We start from the raw sequence: 18,731 nt of genomic DNA on the forward strand, positions 1-18,731 counted from the left end.
AAAGGAGAGACTGGGAGCTTCAGTTGCAGGCTTGGCCCGCCTGAAAACAGCCCTCAGCCCCTCAACCAGGCTGGCCAGGCACCCCAGTGGGGACCCCCACCCTGAAGGGGGTGAGGGCAGCCTGAAAACAGCCATCAGCCCCTCATCCAGGCTAGCCAGGCACCCCAGTGGGGACCCCTCATCCTGAAGGGGGTGTGGGCAGCCTGAAAACAGCCATCAGCCCCTCATCCAGGCTGGCCAAGCACCCCAGTGGGGACACCCGCCCTAAAGGGGGTGCAGGCAGCCTGCAAACAGCCATCAGCCCCTCACCCAGCCTGGCCAGGCACCCAAGCGGGACCCCCACCCTGATCCAGGACACCATTCAGGGCAAACCAGCCGGCCCCCACCCATGCACCAGGCCTCTATCCTATTTAGTAAAAGGGTAATATGCAAACTAACCCTAACAGCAGAAAGATTGGGAATGACTGGCCACTATGACACACACTGACCACCAGGGGGCAGACGCTCAATGAAGGAGCTGCCCTCTGGTGGTCAGTGCACTCCCACAGGGAGAGCTCTGCTCAGCCACAAGCCAGGCTGACAGCTGCCAGTACAGCGGTGGTGGTGGGAGCCTCTCCTGCCTCCTCAACAGCGCTAAGGATGTCCGACTGCAGCTTAGGTCTGCTCCCTGCTGGCAAGTGGACATCCCCCGAGGGCTGCCGGGCTGCCAGAGGGATGTCTGATTGCCATCTTAGGCCCAATCCCCTGGGGAGCAGGCCTAAGCTAGCAAGTGGTCATCCCCTGAGGGGTCCCAGACTGTGAGAGGGCACAGGCCGGGTTGAGGAACCTCTTCTTTCCAACCCCCCGAGTGCACCAGGCCTCTAGTATATATATAAAAGCCTAAGTGACCGATCGACCGGCTAGTAGCTATGATGTACACTGACCACCAGGGGGCAGACACTCATTGCAGGAGCTGCCCCTGGTGGTCAGTGTACTCCCACAGCCAATCTCCCACAGCCGGCCAACCTCCCGTGATCCCTTCCCCTGGCTGGCAGGGTGGTCAGTACGCTCGCACAGCCAATTCCCTGCAGCCAGACAACCTCCCGCGGTCCATCCCTCCGGACTAGGCAAGATGGCCCCAATCAACCCCAATCGCTGGCCGGGCTGAGGGACCCCATCCGTGCATAATTTTGTGCACCAGGCCTCTAGTTGGTGTATAAAAAAAACCATAGATTTTTGGGTGTTAATTTTGTATCCTGCTACATTGCCGAATTCATTTATTAAGTCTAGTAGCTTTTTGGTGAAGTCTTTAGGATTTTCAGTGTATAATATCATGCCATCTGCAAATTACAGTTTTATGTCTTCTTTTCTAATTTGGATGCCTTTTATTTCTTTTTCTTGTTTGATCACTATGGCTAGCACTTCCAGTACTGTGTCGAACAGGAGTGGTGAAAGAGGTCATCCCTGTCTTTTTCCTGTTCTTAGGGGAAATGGTTTTAGTTTTTGCCCATTGAGTATGATGTTGGCTGTAGGTTTGTCATATAAGGCTTTTATTATGTTGAGGTATGATCTCTCTATTTCCACTTGGCTGAGAGTTTTTATCAGAAAAGGGTGTTGGGCCAAAGCCGGTTTGGCTCAGTGGATAGAGCGTCGGCCTTCGGACTGAAAGGTCCCAGGTTCGATTCCGGTCAAGGGCATGTATCTGGGTTGCGGGCACATCCCCAGTAGGAGATGTGCAGGAGGCGGCTGATCGATGTTTCTTTCTCATCGATGTTTCTAACTCTCTATCTCTCTCCCTTCCTCTCTGTAAAAAATCAATAAAATATATTAAAAAAAAAAAAGAAAAAAAAAAAAGAAAAGGGTGTTGGATTTGGTCAGGTGCCTTTTCTGCATCAATTGATGTGATTTTTGTCTCTCAATTTGTTTATATTATGTTTCATGTTTATTGATTTGCAGATATTATACCAGTCTTGCATCTCTGGAATAAATCCCACTTGGTCATGGTATGATCTTTCAGATGTAATGCTGGATCCGGTTTGCTAGAATTTTGTTGAGGATTTTAATTTTAGCATGTATGTTCATCAGGAATATTGGCCTGTAATTCTCTTTCTTTATAGTGTTTTCATCTGATTTTGGGATTAGGGTAATGCTGGCTTCATAGAAAGAGCTTGGAAGTGTGCCTTCCTCTTGAGTTTTTTGGAATAGTTTGAGGATAGCTTTTAGTTCTTCTTTGAATGTTTGGTAAAATGCCCCTGTGAAGCCATCAGTTCAGGGCTTTTGTTTGCTGGAAGCTTTTTGATTTTTGTTTCAATTTCATCAGTAGTTATCGGCCTATTCAGGTTTTTTGATTCTTCCTGATTGAGTTTTGGAAAGTTGTATTTTTCTAGGAATATGTACATTTCGTCAAGGATGTCCAGTTTGTTGGACTAAGAGTAGTTTGTAGTATTTTTTTACAATCCTTTGTATGTCTCTGGGATCGATTGTTACTTTACCTCTCTCATTTCTGATTTTGTTTATTTGGGTCCTCTCTCTTTGTTTCTTGGTGAGCCTGGCTAGACGTTCATCATTCTTGTTTATCCTTTCAAAGAACCAGCTCTTGGTTTCATTGATCTTTTGTATTGTATTTTTGGTCTCTATGTCATATATTTCTGCTCTGATCTTTATTATTTCCTTCCTTCTGGTTCCTCTGGGGTTTTCTTGTTGCTCTCTTTCTAACTCTTTAACTTGCAAGGTTAGGTAATTTATTACCATTTTTTCTTGTTTTTTTGAGGTAGGCCTGTAGAGCTATAAACTTCCCTCTCAGGACTGCTTTCTCTGTGTCCCATAGATTTTGGATTGTTATGTTTTCATTGTCATTTGTTTCAGGATGCATTTTATTTCTTCTTTGATCTCTTTGGTAACCCAATCCTTGTTTAATAGCATGCTATTTAGCCTGCAAGTGTTTTATATTTTTCATCGTTTTTATTGTAGTTGATTTCTGATTTTATGCCATTGTGATCTGATAAGATGTTTGGTATGATTTCTATCTTCTTGAATTTGAAGAGACTTTGCCTGTGTCCTAAAATGTGGTCTATCTTTGAAAATGATAACTTCTTAAGGAAAAATGATAACTTTTTAAGGAAAAATAAAATTTTAAAACTATTTCTGAGATTTTTTTTTGGTAGTTATGGTTCTTGAGTTGAGAAGAAAGGTTTTGTAAAATATGAATACTTACACCTTCTATTACCAAAAGTATAAGTCATACACTCCCAAGGGTCGGTAGTGTGATTCTTAGATAATATGCTTCTAGAAGTTAAGTGTTAGAGGTCAGGAATGATTCCTTTTGGTGGGTTGGTGCTTTTTGGTGCTTTTTACTGTTAATGTCCTATTTTCTTGATCTGGGTGCTAGTTAGACAAAGTTACTGTTTATATTATTTTGTGTAAATATTTTCATAAGTGTTTTTATGAAAGCAACAGGAAATTAAACTTTTTAGATTCTCTCATTAAAAAATATCAGTCAGGCCCTAGCAGATTTGGCTCAGTTAATAGAGCATCAGCCTGCAGACTGAAGGGTTCCAGGTTTGATTCTGGTCAAGGGCACATTCCTGGGTTGTGGGCTCGATCCGGGAGTGGGGTGGGGTAAGGCGTGCAGGAAGCAGCCTATCAATGGTTCTCTCCCATCATTGATGTTTCTCTCTCTTCTTCTCTGAAATCAATAAAAAATATTTAAAAAAAAAAATATATATATCAGTCAGGTAGTTCACACACTCCTGATTGGGGGTTTAATCAGTATGTGCCCTGTCCCGTAATTGAAACGGTGTCATTCTGGTACACAGGATGACACTACAGCCAACTCAGTCATACCAGCCAGTGCTTGTCTTAGGTCATTTTTAAGAGGATAAACTCAGCCCTGGCCAGTGTGGCTCAGTTGGTTGGAGCATCGTCCCATATACCAAAAACGTGGTGGTTCAGTTCTGGTCAAGGCACATACAGGTTGCAGGTACAGTCCCTGATCAGGGTGCAAGGCAACTAATCAGTGTTTCTTTCTCACATCTGTGTTTTTTTCTCTCTTTCTCCTTCCTTCTCCCTCCCTCACTGCTTCCCCCTCTCTCTCCCTCTCTCCCTCTCTCTCTCTCTCTCTCACCCACCCCATCTCTAAAAGCAATTTTTAAGAATAAAATTTAAATTTTAAAAGAAGATAGCTTCTACCTTAACCGGTTTGGCTAAGTGGATAGAGCATCGGCCTGCGGACTGAAAGGTCCCAGGTGCGATTCCAGTCAAGGGCATGTACCTTGGTTGCGGGCACATCCCCAGTAGGGGGTGTGCAGCAGGCAGTTGATCGATGTTTCTCTCTCATCGATGTTTCTAATTCTCTAAACCTCTCCTTTCCTCTCTGTAAAAAAATCTGTAAAATATATTTTAAAAAATAAAAGAAGATAGCTTCAAACAAATTAAATAATTAAAAACCTAGGACTCGCCCAGCTGGTGTTGCTCAGTGGTTGAACATCAACCTATGATCCCTGTCAGGGCACATGCCTGGGTTGCGGGCTCAATCCCCAGTAGAGGGCATGTAGGAGGCAGCTGATCAGTGATTCTCTCTCATCATTGATGTTTCTGTCTGTCTCTCCCTCTCCCTTCCTCTCTAAAGTAAAAAAATATATATTTAATAAAGAAAACTAAGCCTCTCCGGTTTGGTTCAGTGGATAGAACATTGGCCTGTGGACTGAAGGGTCCTGGATTCGATTCCGGTCAAGGGCACATACCTTGGTTGTAGGCTCCTCCCCTGCGCTGGCCCTGGTCAGGGCTCATGCATGCAGGAGGCAGCCAGTCGATGTGTTTCTCTCATGTTGATATTCCTCCCTGTCTTTCCCTCTCTCTTCCACTCTCTCTCTAAAAATCAATGGAAAATATCCTCGAATGAGGATTAAAAAAAAGAGAAACATACTCTCAGATAGTAAAAATAGAGGAGTGTGTCCTCTTAACAGCAGCATATCCAAACACATTTGTGGGCCTAAAAGTACTCAATGAGTTAAGTTTCTATTTTATTCAAGAAACAATTTAAATGATGTAATTTTTAAATTTAATAATATGTTTCATGTAACCCAATGTACCAGACATATGTCATTTCAACATGTAGTCAATGTAAAACATTAATCATGAGATATTTTGCATTCCTTTTAGGTACCAGGTTGCCAGAATCCGCTGTATATTTCACTCTGATGACACATCTCAATTCTGACTGGCCACATTTCCAGTGTTCAGTAGCCACATGGGGTTCATGACTTTTCTGGTGGACAGTGCAGATCTAGACCCTTCCAGGAGAGGCGTGGGCTAGTATCTCCATAGGTCCCACACAGAGAGAGGGCCTTGCCATCTATTGAACACTTACTGTGTGCCAGGCACTGGGATTTATCTCCTTAAGTCCCAACGACAAGGCTGGGAGGTAGGGGGTGTTCAACCCATCTCATAGCTGAGACAACTGAGGCTCAGAGGGGTGAGTCACACAGTGGCTGGAACCAAGGCCCGCTGCCCCAGGCCTCTGCTGCCAGAGCCCTCAGGGGGAGGCTTAGGCCAGGAGAGGACCAGCGAGGTGGCAGCTGGAGCAGGGTCTCTCTTCATGAGCCCACTCCCTCATGTAATGTCTTTATTCATAAATTATTACATTTGTCAGAGCTGTTCACGGGTAGTATTCACTGTTCATCGGTAAAATCTGCCACCCAAAGCATTGTCCACTTGACACTCCTTTCTTTTTGCACCCACTCCCAAGGCCTGTTTCTTCATTCTTTACCACCCAGCTCAGGTGTGACTTCCTTTGGAAGGCTGCTTCTCCCCAAACTCTCCCTCCTCCTTTGTGCACTGGTTGTCACTCCCTGTGCGCCTTGTAAGCCTTTTACAAGCCGTTTTATCACATCTCTCAGACTCTCTTGCGGGGGCTCTTTACCTGTTTTGTGCTGTGGACCCTTTTGGCAGCCTGGGAAAGCTTCTGGTGCACGGGCTCGCCAGGGAACTGACAGCAGCAAGGTGAATGGTGTCCTCCCGGCGTTCTGAAATACAGATTTTGAATCATGTGTCTAATCCCGCTTTGGTCCATAGCATTTGAAGCTTTTGATGTAGCTTGAATTTTGTATTCCTTATATGAGTCTGTTCTCTGCTTTTAAAAAATAATAATAAAGGAATGTATTTCCACTGTTCTGTGACTTAAATGCATTGGGTTGTCTGTTCCATATCTAGGCCAAAACAACTTCATGAAATCCCAGCCTTTTACTGTCCTGACAAAAACAAGGTGAATTTCATTCCTAAAAGCGGCTCTGCTTTCTGCCTCGTCAGCATCCTCAAGCCACTCCTTCCCACGCCAGATCTGACCCTCAAGGGCTCTGGCCACAGCCTGACAGTCACCACTGGCATGACGACCACTCTGCTGCAGCCCATCGCCATGGCCTCCCTGTCTGCAGAGCAAGACCGAGTCTCCCGAGGAACAAGTACAATCCTGCCCTCGGCCTCGCTACTCACACCACCCGAACCGATTGAGGAGGCTGAAGGGTAGGTCCCAGTGCTGGTAGCCACTGCTCCCTCAGATCTCCTGACTGTGATGGCACCTTGCGCTCAGTTGGCTGTGCCGTGCTCAGGCTTCCAGGGTGACTCCCAGCACAGCTTCTGGAAGAACACCCTCTGGTGGCCGGCTCGCTGGAAGGCCAGCCCTCAGTGCTTAGCCTGCTTTCTCCTAAAGCGCCAGTTGAAACAGAAAGGTCTCATTCTTTGCTTTTGGTGGGCTGATACCACTTTTTTGTTGTTGTTGTTTTGTTTTCAAATTAAACTTCGTTAGAAACACAAACACAACAAAACACTGACCCCTGCAAATGATTCCTGGAGACGTGAATGATGCTGCAAGAACCATCTTTTATATGATAATGACTATTTTATAAAACCAATGTGACATTTTCTGAAACATAGCAAACGGATGTTCAAAAGAGTCTTTGGTGGCCTCTGTTTCTTGTTTCCCTTTCTCAGTGTGTGCTTTTCTCAGCTGTTTTCAGCTTTGGGACCAAAGGGATTGTTGACATTTTCCCAGCAATCTTATTCTCATGACTGTGTTCTCCTCCCAAACAAGAATTGATAAGTAAATGCGTTGAACAAGTATATAAAAAAAGAAATAAAAAGCAATATTAGTACATGATGTGATTTATGTTTTTTGATGTCAGAAGTTTGTGCTTTGGGTGAAATATTTGTAAAACTGCTGTTCTCTTCACTACTCCTGTGTACATTCCACCATGTGCTCAGAAAAATTGTAGTCTGGAGATGAGTGCTTAACAAGTTCTCACCCATCATTGGAAGTTGGTTTGAAAGTCAGTGAGCCAATAGGAAGCTGCCCAGTGTTGGTTGCTAGCTAGGAGTAATAAGCCCCTTTGGTTTTCTGCACAGTATTTGTCACATGATCTCCTTTTACCACAGGTATCATCCTACCTTTCATCATCACTGTATCATAGTCCCAGAGATCCCCAAATGATGGTGCATGGATTTCCTTCTTTGCTTTTGTGATGTTGTTGTCTTGTGGACTTGGTCCGGGTTGGTAGTTTGCCAGGAGCCTAATCCATTGAATAGCAATCCGTAGTCACAGAATCTTGCGACTGACAGTTTCTTTATGTAGTTGGCACTGAGATGGTACCTACAGGTTTTGCTAGTTGTCCGTCCAACCTTCCATACAGTGAGGAGTACAGGCAAAGGAGAGCTTTGGGGCATAAGCAACAGGAACCTTTGAAAAATCCATCCTTTTTGGATTTAGGCTCATCCTAGTACAGTTACTGCCAGTGTCACGTGTCAGCAGTATTCCATGTCTGGAATGTGGTAGTAAAATTAAGGAGCAGCTCTTTTAAAAAGTGAGTTCCAGCAAACTCTGTTGGTAACAAGCATCCTTCTGAGGTCTTCATATACTACCTTATGATGCAATGATGTAATGTTCTTATACATATTAAAGGGAGAAAAATTTAAATACTTGTAAAAGGAGACAGTTTAGAGGGTTAGCTATGTCAGTTTATCCAGACATATCCCATCAAGGAAAACCTAGTGGTAGCAATACATCTTCTGAAAGGACTTCTTATACTCATGCAACTTTAAAATATCTAAGTAATGAAAAGCATACCCTGTTAAAGTTAAAATGGAGATGTATTTAGGGAAGTTAGATAAATTCAAACATAAGTCTGTCAGGTTAGTTGGTGAGACTGATGAATTTTGGTACCTTTTTTGTTCAAAATTAATTTACTTGGAATTTGTACATGTGGCTTCTAAGTCAGTTATATAGGATCTAAATGTTCTGGTTGGTTTAATGAGAACTTTGATTCTTTGCCTTTGACTTGACCATTTCCCCACAGAGAACTGCTCTGTCAGCAGTACAGGAGAGGTAAAACTGAGGTCAGGTGAGTTAGTGTAAAAGGCAGGAATAGGAAGTTAAAGACAAGGTTAAAAATCACGCACACAGCTATTTTTGGATGACTTGAGTTCTGTTAAATCCGTGTTCTTTTCTTTGCCTCACACTTAACTTTCTTGTGTCTCCGTCCCTACAAGTTACAAGGGTATTTTGAATGCCACTTTGTAAAGTTTTTCCTTTTACTCTGTTGTGCATGTTGGTCTAATTCACATTTTTCTGTAGAGTTTCATATATCCTTAACCTAAAGTAATTTAAATAGGAATGGGATAACTTTATTATTTACATAGTCTTGTAAATGGAACTTGTAATGTCTGGTTGTAAGGAGAATGTGAATTTGTAGGTAAATGAATTGTATGGCAACCAAGCATATCCCGTGGATTTGGGAGAGATAGAGCCTGAGATTTGAAGAAGAAGAAAAAAAGGTGCAAGGTACAAACAACTTTAACTGCCAGTGCCAAAGGGCTAATTTTATACATAGGAGTTTTATCGCAATCTTGAAAAAATACTAAGGTCCATTCCACTTTATTTAACCCTAAGTTCCAAGGGGTTGATTTTTTTTAAATGGGTCTCAATACTGTTTTCTAAAATAACATTCTACAATTGTTATTCTATAGAAAACTGTACAGGAAGTCAGTAAATTAGAATAACTTCAATGGGAATATAATTTAATTTTTTTATAATTTTAAATAAATGTGTTTCCATTGTAGTAAAAGAAATAGGTGGCATGTATATTTTGGCAAAAGGAGCTATTATGTGGTTATTTATTTTATCAGTCTTAAGTTATTTTTTTTTACCCTTAAAGAATTTGTTGTGATAAAAACATGTAAATTTACTGGTTTTGATCATGACTGAGTCTGTTGCTTGTCGTGTTTTTGTGTGAGCAGTTATGTTTTAAAAAATATTTGTTTTTCCTTTTTGGTTAATATTGTGAGCATGGATGCCAAAATTATTTTTGCTCTAGATTCTTCATGTTGTTTAAAATGTTTCTTACACTTATGACAAGCCAAATGCGCCTTTTAGAAGGTGCTATTGCTACCTGTGATTAAGTGTCAAGAAAACAGGCTTTTTCTTTTCAATGGTTGGCTTTTACTCGAAGGTATTAAAAAAATGTCAGAATTTGTAGCCTTGGGGGTATGTCCAAGTTTAGGACTGAGTTCTCAAGATTTTCTTTTGTTAAGGAAATAACAGGAAAATTGCCACTACTGAATTTGCTGTACTATTCTAAACTTAAGATTCATTCCTTGATGCATTGACCAGTGGAGGTAACCGGACCAGTGGAAGTGCTGAATTTGCATTAAACTAAGAACTTAACTCCGCACTTTAAGGTTTAAGTTTTACTCTGCCTTAAATTCATGATAGGCAGAGCAGCCCTGAACAATATATGTTGTATATGCAATCCTGTTATGGAATATAATTTATGTTTTTTTAAAGTTTGTATCTTTCATCTCTGTTGAAGCTGTTTAAATCTTTTTTAAATGCAATTTTTAAAATTTTTGTTTTTCTAATAAATTTCTCCCTAAAAGAACAGCATTTCCAATGGTAATAAATAGTTACTATATACTTATGTATTCCCTGTATCTGAACACTTATTGCTGCCTCACAAGAAAATAGAACTTTTATGTTAAAATAAAGTCTGTCCTTATTGAGTTTTTTCCTGTGTACTTTTATGGATATTGCCTCAAATTTTCTTTTCATACACCTCGAGCCTGAATTAACTTTAAATAGTATATTCTTTTTCACATAATGAGAGAAAAATGTGTTTGTGTTAAGTAGCAGGATATATAATATGGTCACTTGTTACTTCCTTGTTTTCTCCTTCCTTGCTCTAGAACTTCAGGTACCTGATCTTAGTGGTAAAAGCTAAGCAAACTTAACACAGGCTTTTATTGAAAGCATATTACATACAGTTATACACTTTGTAAATGATACGAATTTTAAAAAGACATAGACTTTGCTCTCAAGTTTAAAAATCAGAAGGTGAAAAGAGGCCTACATTACTGCAACAACGGATAAAAAGTGAGAAGTAGATTCAGCAAAGTCCACTGAAAAGCGTGGTGGGAGTTCAGACGCTGCTTCCACTTGTGAATCAGGGAAGGGCTCCATAAAGAAGTGACATCTGGAATGGGCCTGAGATTCATCAGTTTTTCAATATGTAGCGGTTGCTAGGATCTCATTTTATCCAGAGTTAAAATAAGACTTTTTATCTCTGAACCAGGTCAGAAAGCAAGTTCTGCGAAATTACCTTTATCTTATTATTAATAAACTAATCACTAAACACACAAATAACAACACACAAACAACCAAGATGATACATGGATAGCTGAGCGGACATTATCGCCATGCTGCGTTTAAATATGTCTGAAATCCCAGGGCTGCTCGATCTCATTCCAAAGGAAGAAGACTGGCAGGAGGCTTACAGTGTGACTTAATAAGAATAGAGATGAAAGTTATTCTGCATGAGGTGGAGTTGAGAATTGAAGAGTAGAAGGAAAGGGACTGAGGAAAGAAGGACTAAGAGGAGAGAGAAGAAAGGTGGGAAGACAAGTAGGGAGTGGATGAAAGAACAGGAAAGAACATGGGCACAAAAAACTCACCAGCGCTTCCTAAGCCAAAATGCAAGAGCTGTCAGAAGCACCAGGGGCACCATCACTGCCAAGATGATCAAGCCCACGGAGTTATGATGATGTTCTGTGGGTTTGGGTGCACACAAGGTGTCATTTCAAATCCACCCCCTGTTTACTGCATCCCTGGTCTATCTTTTTTATTACAGTGTTCGCCTCACTATCTTTGTTCTTGTTTCCTCTCTCCTCCCTCTTCAGAGTTGAATCTTTCATCTAACCCTCAACATCTTCCTACTTCTGCAGGTCTCTCATTTTCAATTCTTCTCTTTATTGAATTAATTATTTTCATTCTTTTGGGTCTGGAGTCCATAAATCCCAATTTTTTTACTTGGCTCTCCTGCTCTGCTGTGGACCATCTATTCCCTTTCCCAGTGATGACCCCAGTTTTTCTTACCCAAGTGGAGGAGGATGTCCTGGCCTCCTAGGCTGCTATGTTTCACCCGGCAATACAGGCCAGATGTCTCAGTGGCTTCCACATCCAAGAAAACCTGAAGGTACCATGTCCCATCAGCATTGGGCAAGATACCACTTTGTTGAGTGCCCTGTTATACCTGTTCATCTCGTATCCACTTTATCCAAATTGGCTTTGGGTGGAAGCCAGAGGCATGACAAACCAGCATCTCATGGTCAGGACCAGGATTGGGGCCAGTGGACAGCCAGGCCTCTGGTTTTACTGCAGAGAACAGGAAAGATCCTATATAATAAAAGTGTAATCTAGGTGTCCGACCATTCATTAGACCCTTCAGTCCAATTCTTCCACCAGTCGCTATGACGTGCACTGACCACCACTGCGCAGATGCTTAAACCGGTAGGTTAGCTTGCTGCTGGGGTCCGGCCTATCAGGACTGGGTGAGACGGGCTGGACACAACCTGGAGCCCTCCTGCTGTTCCTCCCTGGCCGGCCCATGTCCCGCTGTCCCTCCCGGCTGGCGCACCTGATCACCCCGATCGCCAGCCAGGCCAAAGGACCTCACCTGTGCACGAATTGGTGCACTGGCCTCTAGTATTAAGATAAAGATTCTAACACAGACTTGGAGGTTCATATCTTCACATCAGTTTAGACGGACACATCTATGACATGCTGGGAATGCACCCATTATCCTTCTCCCTTTTGACTCCTTATCTCAATTTAAAGGGATGGTGAGAAGGTGTAATTTTAGAAAATTCTTGGAGGAAGGATATGGGACTAACCTTGTCTCTGGAGATCTGCCTTCCCTGCATCAAGAATACTCAAGAGGAATCGTGGGCAGGTGTCACTTAGAATGCTCTATACTTCTCTCTTGGTGACATGGTACTGATTGAATACTCTGCTCACATCCTGAGCTCTTGTTCCACCCTTTGGAGATGGCAGCCATGAATTGTTCTGGAATTGCAGGAGATCTGATCCTTGATAAGCGAATCCATAGATGCCTACTATGGCTCGCTCAGGGTGCAGCTCACATCCTAATGTTATCTGAATCTCAAAGGGATCTAGGAAAGAGAGATTGTAAATTAGAGGGAATAAAAAGATGAAATTAGTGGAAGCAAAAGAAATAGAAGTAGTTTGGGGGTTTTGAAATAATGGAACAAAGTCTGGTTTGATCAAAAGTTCAGAAAAAGTGTAATTGGTGGTAGTTGAAAGTGGAAGAAATAATGACTTTTTTTTAGAAATTGAAGTGAGCAAATTGTTGAAAGAAGGTGACATAAATGGCGAGAGCATAAGACACTGGGGGGTAGGGGAAGCTGGGGGATTGTCAAGGGGGGGAAAGGAGACATATGTAATACTCTTTGTAATACTTTAAGCAATAAAAAAACAAAAAAAATTCAAAAAAAAAAAAGAATAAGGAAGCACGTAGTGTGAGAGTTGTGATTATAATAACCTAGGGCCGTGGTTCTCAACCTGTGGGTCACGACCCCTTTGACGGTCGAACGACCCTTTCACAGGCGTTACCTAAGACCATCCTGCATATCAGATATTTACATTACGATTCATAACAGTAGCAACATTACAGTTATGAAGTAGCAACGACAATAATTTTATGGTTGGGTCACAACATGAACTGTATTTAAAGGGCCAGAAGGTTGAGAACCACTGACATAGGGTGAATGAAATGCAATAGGTTACAATAAATGTACAGACTTAATGCTGAAGGGATTGAATGTACGGGAAAATTGGAATAAGGAACTCATTGAGACACACACACCCCTCACGCAGCACATTGCACCTCCCCATTTTGGGAATTGAACTTACATTTAAACTTCCATTGACTGGCATGTCTGTGAATTTCTTGAGGCATGGGTAACCCATGGAAGAATTCTTCCAGTTCTTTTATCTCTTCCTTGCTCAAGTTGCCCTTGGACCAAGGACGCAGGAAAATAATTCTGCCAGAGTTGGTGTCCCAGCCATGAGTCTGCAAGTCATCCAACCAAGCAGAGTTCTGAATTTTCACCCAGGAATGGTTGTAGAAGGATGAGGTGTGGATCATTTTGAAGGAGATCTCCTCCTGGAAGGCTGTGGCAAAAGAACAGATAGAATGAGGAGAAGAAAAGGCATCGGGAAGGAGAGAGAATGAAGAAATTTGCCAGGAAGGAAACACTCAGAATCAGGAGATAAGGGAAGCCATGGCTACCTCAGCAGACATTCAGCTGCCCAGGGCCCCAGGCTTTACAAACAACCTTCAGAAGGGCACAGTCCCAGAGTACGGGATACTCAGAACTACGCTGACATTCTCCTCTCCAGGTATGTTCTGGGGACACCACACCACACAGGAACACACACACTCCCTTTTGCACCCAACAGGGCAGTTGCCAGAGTTCTTACCATCTTCATTGTCACCAGCTGCGAGGAGAACTGCTAGCAATGAAATTTGCAGAAACAGCATTTCATTTACTGATGTTATTTCTTTTCAGGAAAGTCTGTCTTTATCTTCTGTTTTAAATAGAACTGCTCCACAATACATCAATTCTGACTTCCTTCTTCTACCAACAAACCACCACCAAAAGAAAAAAAACAAAAAAACAGTGCTCCTTCCCTAAACTCCAGGCACTGATTCAGCCTCTCATTTCCCCTCCACTTCTGACTTTCAACTTCTCCCCTTGCTACCAGCCTTCATTCTGTTCATCTTTCTCTAATTCAGCTTCTCTGGACTAAGTGTTATGCGCCATTGAAAAGTCAAGTTTACCTCTGGGGACATTTTCTTCGCATTCAGACAATGAAAGCATAAAACCAAAAGGCTTTCCAATTCCCACCTGATGTTCTGTTGTCCCTGCTCTTCCCTGTCACTCTGTCCTCTTGCCAAATTTAAATTTTCTTCAAATACACTCTTCTGTCTGAGTGTATTCATATCGCCCCATCACATTCATATCTCTGACATCTCATTGGTTTTTTTTCATTTTGAGTTTCAGAATCTCCCTATTGGCCTGTGTAACAGTATAAACTACTACTCCATTATCCTTAGGGAAGAACCAGTAGCAATCACAGAGACCACAGGAACCTGGAAACATAAAGAAAAATCTCCTCTGACTTTCAATGATAAATACCCAAATGAATACTTACCCCAAAGTCACTCAGAACCTGCCTGGATACAAGCACCTTGTAACACTCGTGAGTATCTAGTGGTCTACAGGCAATTACTTAATGCAAGGAGCTTTTATTCTACTTTAGACGCAAACATGTAAAATAAAGACTATAATCCTTGGTGTGCAGGGTTTTATTATAATACTAGTAGCCCATCGTACGATATCGTGAGCAGTAGGCCCCCAGCTGCTTCCATGGGATCTATGCAGCTTATGTGGGAGGGGGAGGTGAGCCATCGACACCCACAGGAGGTATTAAAAAATGGCAGAATTTGTAGCCTTGGGTATGTGCAAGATTTGGACTGGGTTGTCAAGATTTTATTTTTTTAAAGGAAATAACAGGAAAATCGCCACTACTGCATTTACTGAACTATTCTAAACTTAAGATTCATTCCTTTATGCTTGGACCAGTGGAGTGAACCAGTCAGTGGAAGTGCTGAATTTTCCTGTGTACTTTTATGAATATTGCCTCAAATTTTCTTTTCTTACACCTCGAGCCTGAATTACTTATAAATAGCATATTCTTTTTCACAAATTGATAGAAAAATGCGTTTGTGTTAAGTAGCAGGATATATAATACTAGAGGCCTGGTGCACAAAAATTTGTGCACTTGGGGGGGGGGGCGGAATCCCTCAGGGCGGCCTGTGCCCTCTCGCAGTCTGGGACCCCTCAGGGGATGACCACTTGCTGGCTTAGGCCTGCTTCCCAGGGGATTGGGCCTAAGATGGCAATCAGACATCCCTCTGACAGCCCAGCAGCCCTTGGGGGATGTCCACTTGCCAGCGGGGAGCAGGCCTAAGCTGCAGTCGGACATTCTTAGCGCTGTTGAGGAGGCAGGAGAGGCTCCCACCACCACCGCTGTACTGGCAGCCATCAGCCTGGCTTGTGGCTGAGCAGAGCTCCTTCCATGTGAGAGCACACTGACCACCAGAGGGCAGCTCCTTCATTGAGTGTCTGCCCCCTGGTGGTCAGTGTGTGTGATAGTGGCCAGTCATTCCCAATCTTTCTGCTGTTAGGGTCAGTTTGCATATTACCCTTTTACTAAATAGGATAGAGGCCTGGTGCATGGGGGTGGGGGGGCTGGCTGATTTGTCCTGAAGGGTGTCCCAAATCAGGGTGGGGGTCCCGCTTGGGTGCCTCGCCAGCCTGGATGAGGGGCTGATGGCTGTTTGCAGCTGGTTGCACCCCCTTCAGGGTGGGGGTCCCCACTGGGGTTCCTGGCCAGTCTGGGTAAGGGGCTGAGGGCCGTTTTCAGGCTGGTGGGTGACTGAAGCTCCCAACCTCTCCTTTTTTTATTTTTTTAAAATTTTTATTCTGGGATTTACTTACCTTCTATGTCTGTCACTGGAGCTGAGAGCTGGCTTTAGCTCTGAGGCCGGCTCCAGCTTGAGGCCTCGGCTGCTGAATGCAGGTATCTGGGTTTGTTTGACTTCTATAATTGAAACACTGTTGCGGTCCTGCTCGCTGAGGCCCGGCTGGCTGAAAGCAGGTATCTGGGGTTTGTTTAGCTTCTATAATTGCAACATTGTTGCTTAGAGTGCAGCTCAAAGCCCAGCAGCAGCAGGCAGGGAAACTTGGCTTCCTCCATCGCCAGGGCAACCAAGCCTCATGTTCGCTTCAGCTGCCTGGCTGCCGGCCGCCATCTTGGTTGGCAGTTAATTTGCATATCGCCCTGATTAGCCAATGGGAAGCATATTGGAGGTACGGTTAATTACCCTATTTGTTTTTTATTAGATTAGACTAGAGGTCTGGTGCACAAAAATTTGTGCACTTGGGGCGGGGGCCTCCTCAGCCCGGCCAGTGCCCTCTCGCAGTCTGGGATTCCTCAGGGGATGACCACTTGCTGGCTTAGGCCTGCTCCCCAGGGGATTGGGCCTAAGATGGCAATCAGACATCCCTCTGACAGCCCAGCAGCCCTCAGGGGATGTCCACTTGCCAGCGGGGAGCAGGCCTAAACTGCTGTCGGACATTCTTAGCGCTGTTGAGGAGGCAGGAGAGGCTCCCACTACCACCGCTGTACTGGCAGCTGTCAGCCTGGCTTGTGGCTGAGCAGAGTTCCTCCATGTGGGAGCTCCCTGAACACCAGAGGGCAGCTCCTGCATTGAGTGTCTGCCCCCTGGTGGTCAGTGTGTGTAATAGTGACCAGTCATTCCCAGTCTTTCTGCTGTTAGGGTCAGTTTGCATATTACCCTTTTACTATATAGGATAGAGGCCTGGTGCACGGGTGTGGTCTGGCTGGTTTGCCCTGAAGGGTGTCCCGGATCAGGGTGGGGGGTCCCGCTTGAGTGCCTGGCCAGCCTTGGTGAGGGGGCTGATGGCTGTTTGCAGCTGGTCACACTCTCTTCAGGGTGGGGGTCCCCACTGGGGTGTCTGGCCAGTCTGGGTGAGGGGCTGAGGGCCGTTTTCAGGCTGGCGGGTGACTGAAGTTCCCAACCTCTCCTTTTTTTCTTTTTTTTTTTATTCTGGGATTTATTTACCTTCTATGTCTGTCACTGGAGCTGAGAGCCGGCTTTAGCTCTGAGGCCGGCTCCAGCTTGAGGCCTCGGCTGCTGAAAGCAGGTATCTGAGTTAGTTTGGCTTGTATAATTGCAACACTGTTGCGGTCCTGCTTGCTCTAGCTCTGATGGCTGAAAGCAGGTATCTGGAGTTTGTTTAGCTTCTATAATTGCAACATTGTTTCTTAGAGTGCAGCTCAGAGTCCGGCAAGGCATGCGGGGAACCTTGGCTTCCTCCATCACTGGAGCAAGCAAGCCTCCTGTTTGCTTCAGCTGCCTGGCTGGCAGCCGCCATCTTGGTTGGCAGTTAATTTGCATATCACCCTGATTAGCCAATGGGAAGCATGTCGGAGGTACGGTTAATTACCATGTTTGTCTTTTATTAGATTAGATTGTCACTTGTTACTTCCTTGTTTTCTCCTTTCTTGCTCTAGAACTTCAGGTACCTGATTTTAGTGGTAAATGCTAAGCAAACTTAACACAGGCTTTTATTGAAAGCATATTACATACAGTTATACACTTTGTAAATGATACGAATTTTAAAAAGACATAGACTTTGCTCTCAGGCTTAAGAATCAGAAGGTGAAAAGGGGCCTACATGACTGCAACAACGGATAAAAAGTGAGAAGTAGATTCAGCAAAGTCCACTGAAAAGCGTGGTGGGAGTTCAGACGCTGCTTCCACTTGTGAATCAGGGAAGGCCCCCAGAAAGAGGTGACATCTGAAATGGGCCTGAGGTTCATCAATTTTTCAATATGTAGCGGTTGCTAGGATCTCATTTTATCCAGATTAAAATTAGACTTTTTATCTCTGAACAGGTCAGAAAGCAAGTCCTGCAAAATTACCTTTAGCTTATATTAATAACTAACTGTTAAACACACAAATAACATGTAAGCAACCAAAGTTGTACGTGGAGAGCTGAGCGGACATTATCGCCATGCTGCGTTTAAATATGTCTGGAACCCCAGGGCTGCTGTAATCTCATTCCAAAGGAAGAAGAATGGCAGGAGGCTCACAGTGTGACCTAATAAGAACGGAGATGAAAGTTATTCTGCATGAGGTGGAGGTGAGAACTGAAGAGTAGAAGGAAAGGGACTGAGGAAAGAAGGACTAAGAGGAGAGAGAAGAAAGGTGGGAAGACAAGTAGGGAGTGGATGAAAGAACAGGAAAGAACATGGGCACAAAAAACTCACCAGCGCTTCCTAAGCCAAAATGCAAGAGCTGTCAGAAGCACCAGGGGCACCATCACTGCCAAGATGATCAAGCCCACGGAGACTTGATGATGATCTGTGGGTTTGGGTGCACACAGGTGTCACTTCAAACCCACCCTCTGTTTACTGCATTTCCCTGGTCCGTCTTTTTTATTACAGTGTTTGCCTCACCAGTCTTTGTTCTTGTTTCCTCTCTCTTCCCTCTTTAGAGTTGAATCTTTCATCTAACCCTCAACATCTTCCTACTTCTGCAGGTCTCTCATTTTCAATTCTGCTATATATTGAACTATTTTCATTCTTTTGAGTTTGGACGCCATAAATCCCAAATTTTACTGGGCTGTACTGTTCTGCTCGTAGACCGTTATCCACTCCTATTCCAGTGTGGGCCCCAGGCTTTCTTACCCAAGTAGAGGAGGATGTCCTGGCCTCCTAAGCTGCTATGTCTCACCCGGCAATACAGGCCAGATGT

The 18,731-nt window shown here is 43.8% G+C and overlaps 2 protein-coding genes and 1 long non-coding RNA gene across 5 annotated transcripts in view; 1 reads left to right on the plus strand and 2 right to left on the minus strand.

The window, feature by feature from the left end:
- Positions 1-8,789, plus strand: part of FAM117B (family with sequence similarity 117 member B) — an 82,704-nt gene extending 73,915 nt beyond the window's left edge. For all 3 annotated transcript variants that reach the window (XM_036320693.1, XM_036320692.1, XM_036320691.1), the window contains one exon: positions 6,190-8,789. In XM_036320693.1, coding sequence (XP_036176586.1) covers positions 6,190-6,502 — 313 coding nt within the window. In that variant the 3' untranslated portion in view covers positions 6,503-8,789. The remainder of the gene's footprint in view (positions 1-6,189) is intronic.
- A 2,181-nt stretch (positions 8,790-10,970) lies between these two features.
- Positions 10,971-14,196, minus strand: LOC118661468 (T-cell surface glycoprotein CD1a-like). Its single transcript, XM_036319569.1, is given in 5 exon segments — positions 10,971-11,068; positions 11,396-11,674; positions 12,193-12,471; positions 13,232-13,492; positions 13,802-14,196. Coding segments are annotated over 5 exon segments (978 nt in total). The 5' UTR covers positions 13,863-14,196.
- Positions 14,197-17,521: 3,325 nt separating this feature from the next.
- LOC118662110 lies at positions 17,522-18,731 on the minus strand. Its single transcript, XR_004969593.1, has 3 exons — positions 18,665-18,731; positions 18,245-18,338; positions 17,522-18,075 (listed from the first exon to the last, which is right to left on the minus strand). It is a non-coding gene; the product is annotated as an uncharacterized LOC118662110 (long non-coding RNA).

This window comes from Myotis myotis, unplaced genomic scaffold (assembly GCF_014108235.1).
Source record: "Myotis myotis isolate mMyoMyo1 unplaced genomic scaffold, mMyoMyo1.p scaffold_m19_p_8, whole genome shotgun sequence".
Taxonomy (NCBI): Eukaryota; Metazoa; Chordata; class Mammalia; order Chiroptera; family Vespertilionidae; genus Myotis; species Myotis myotis.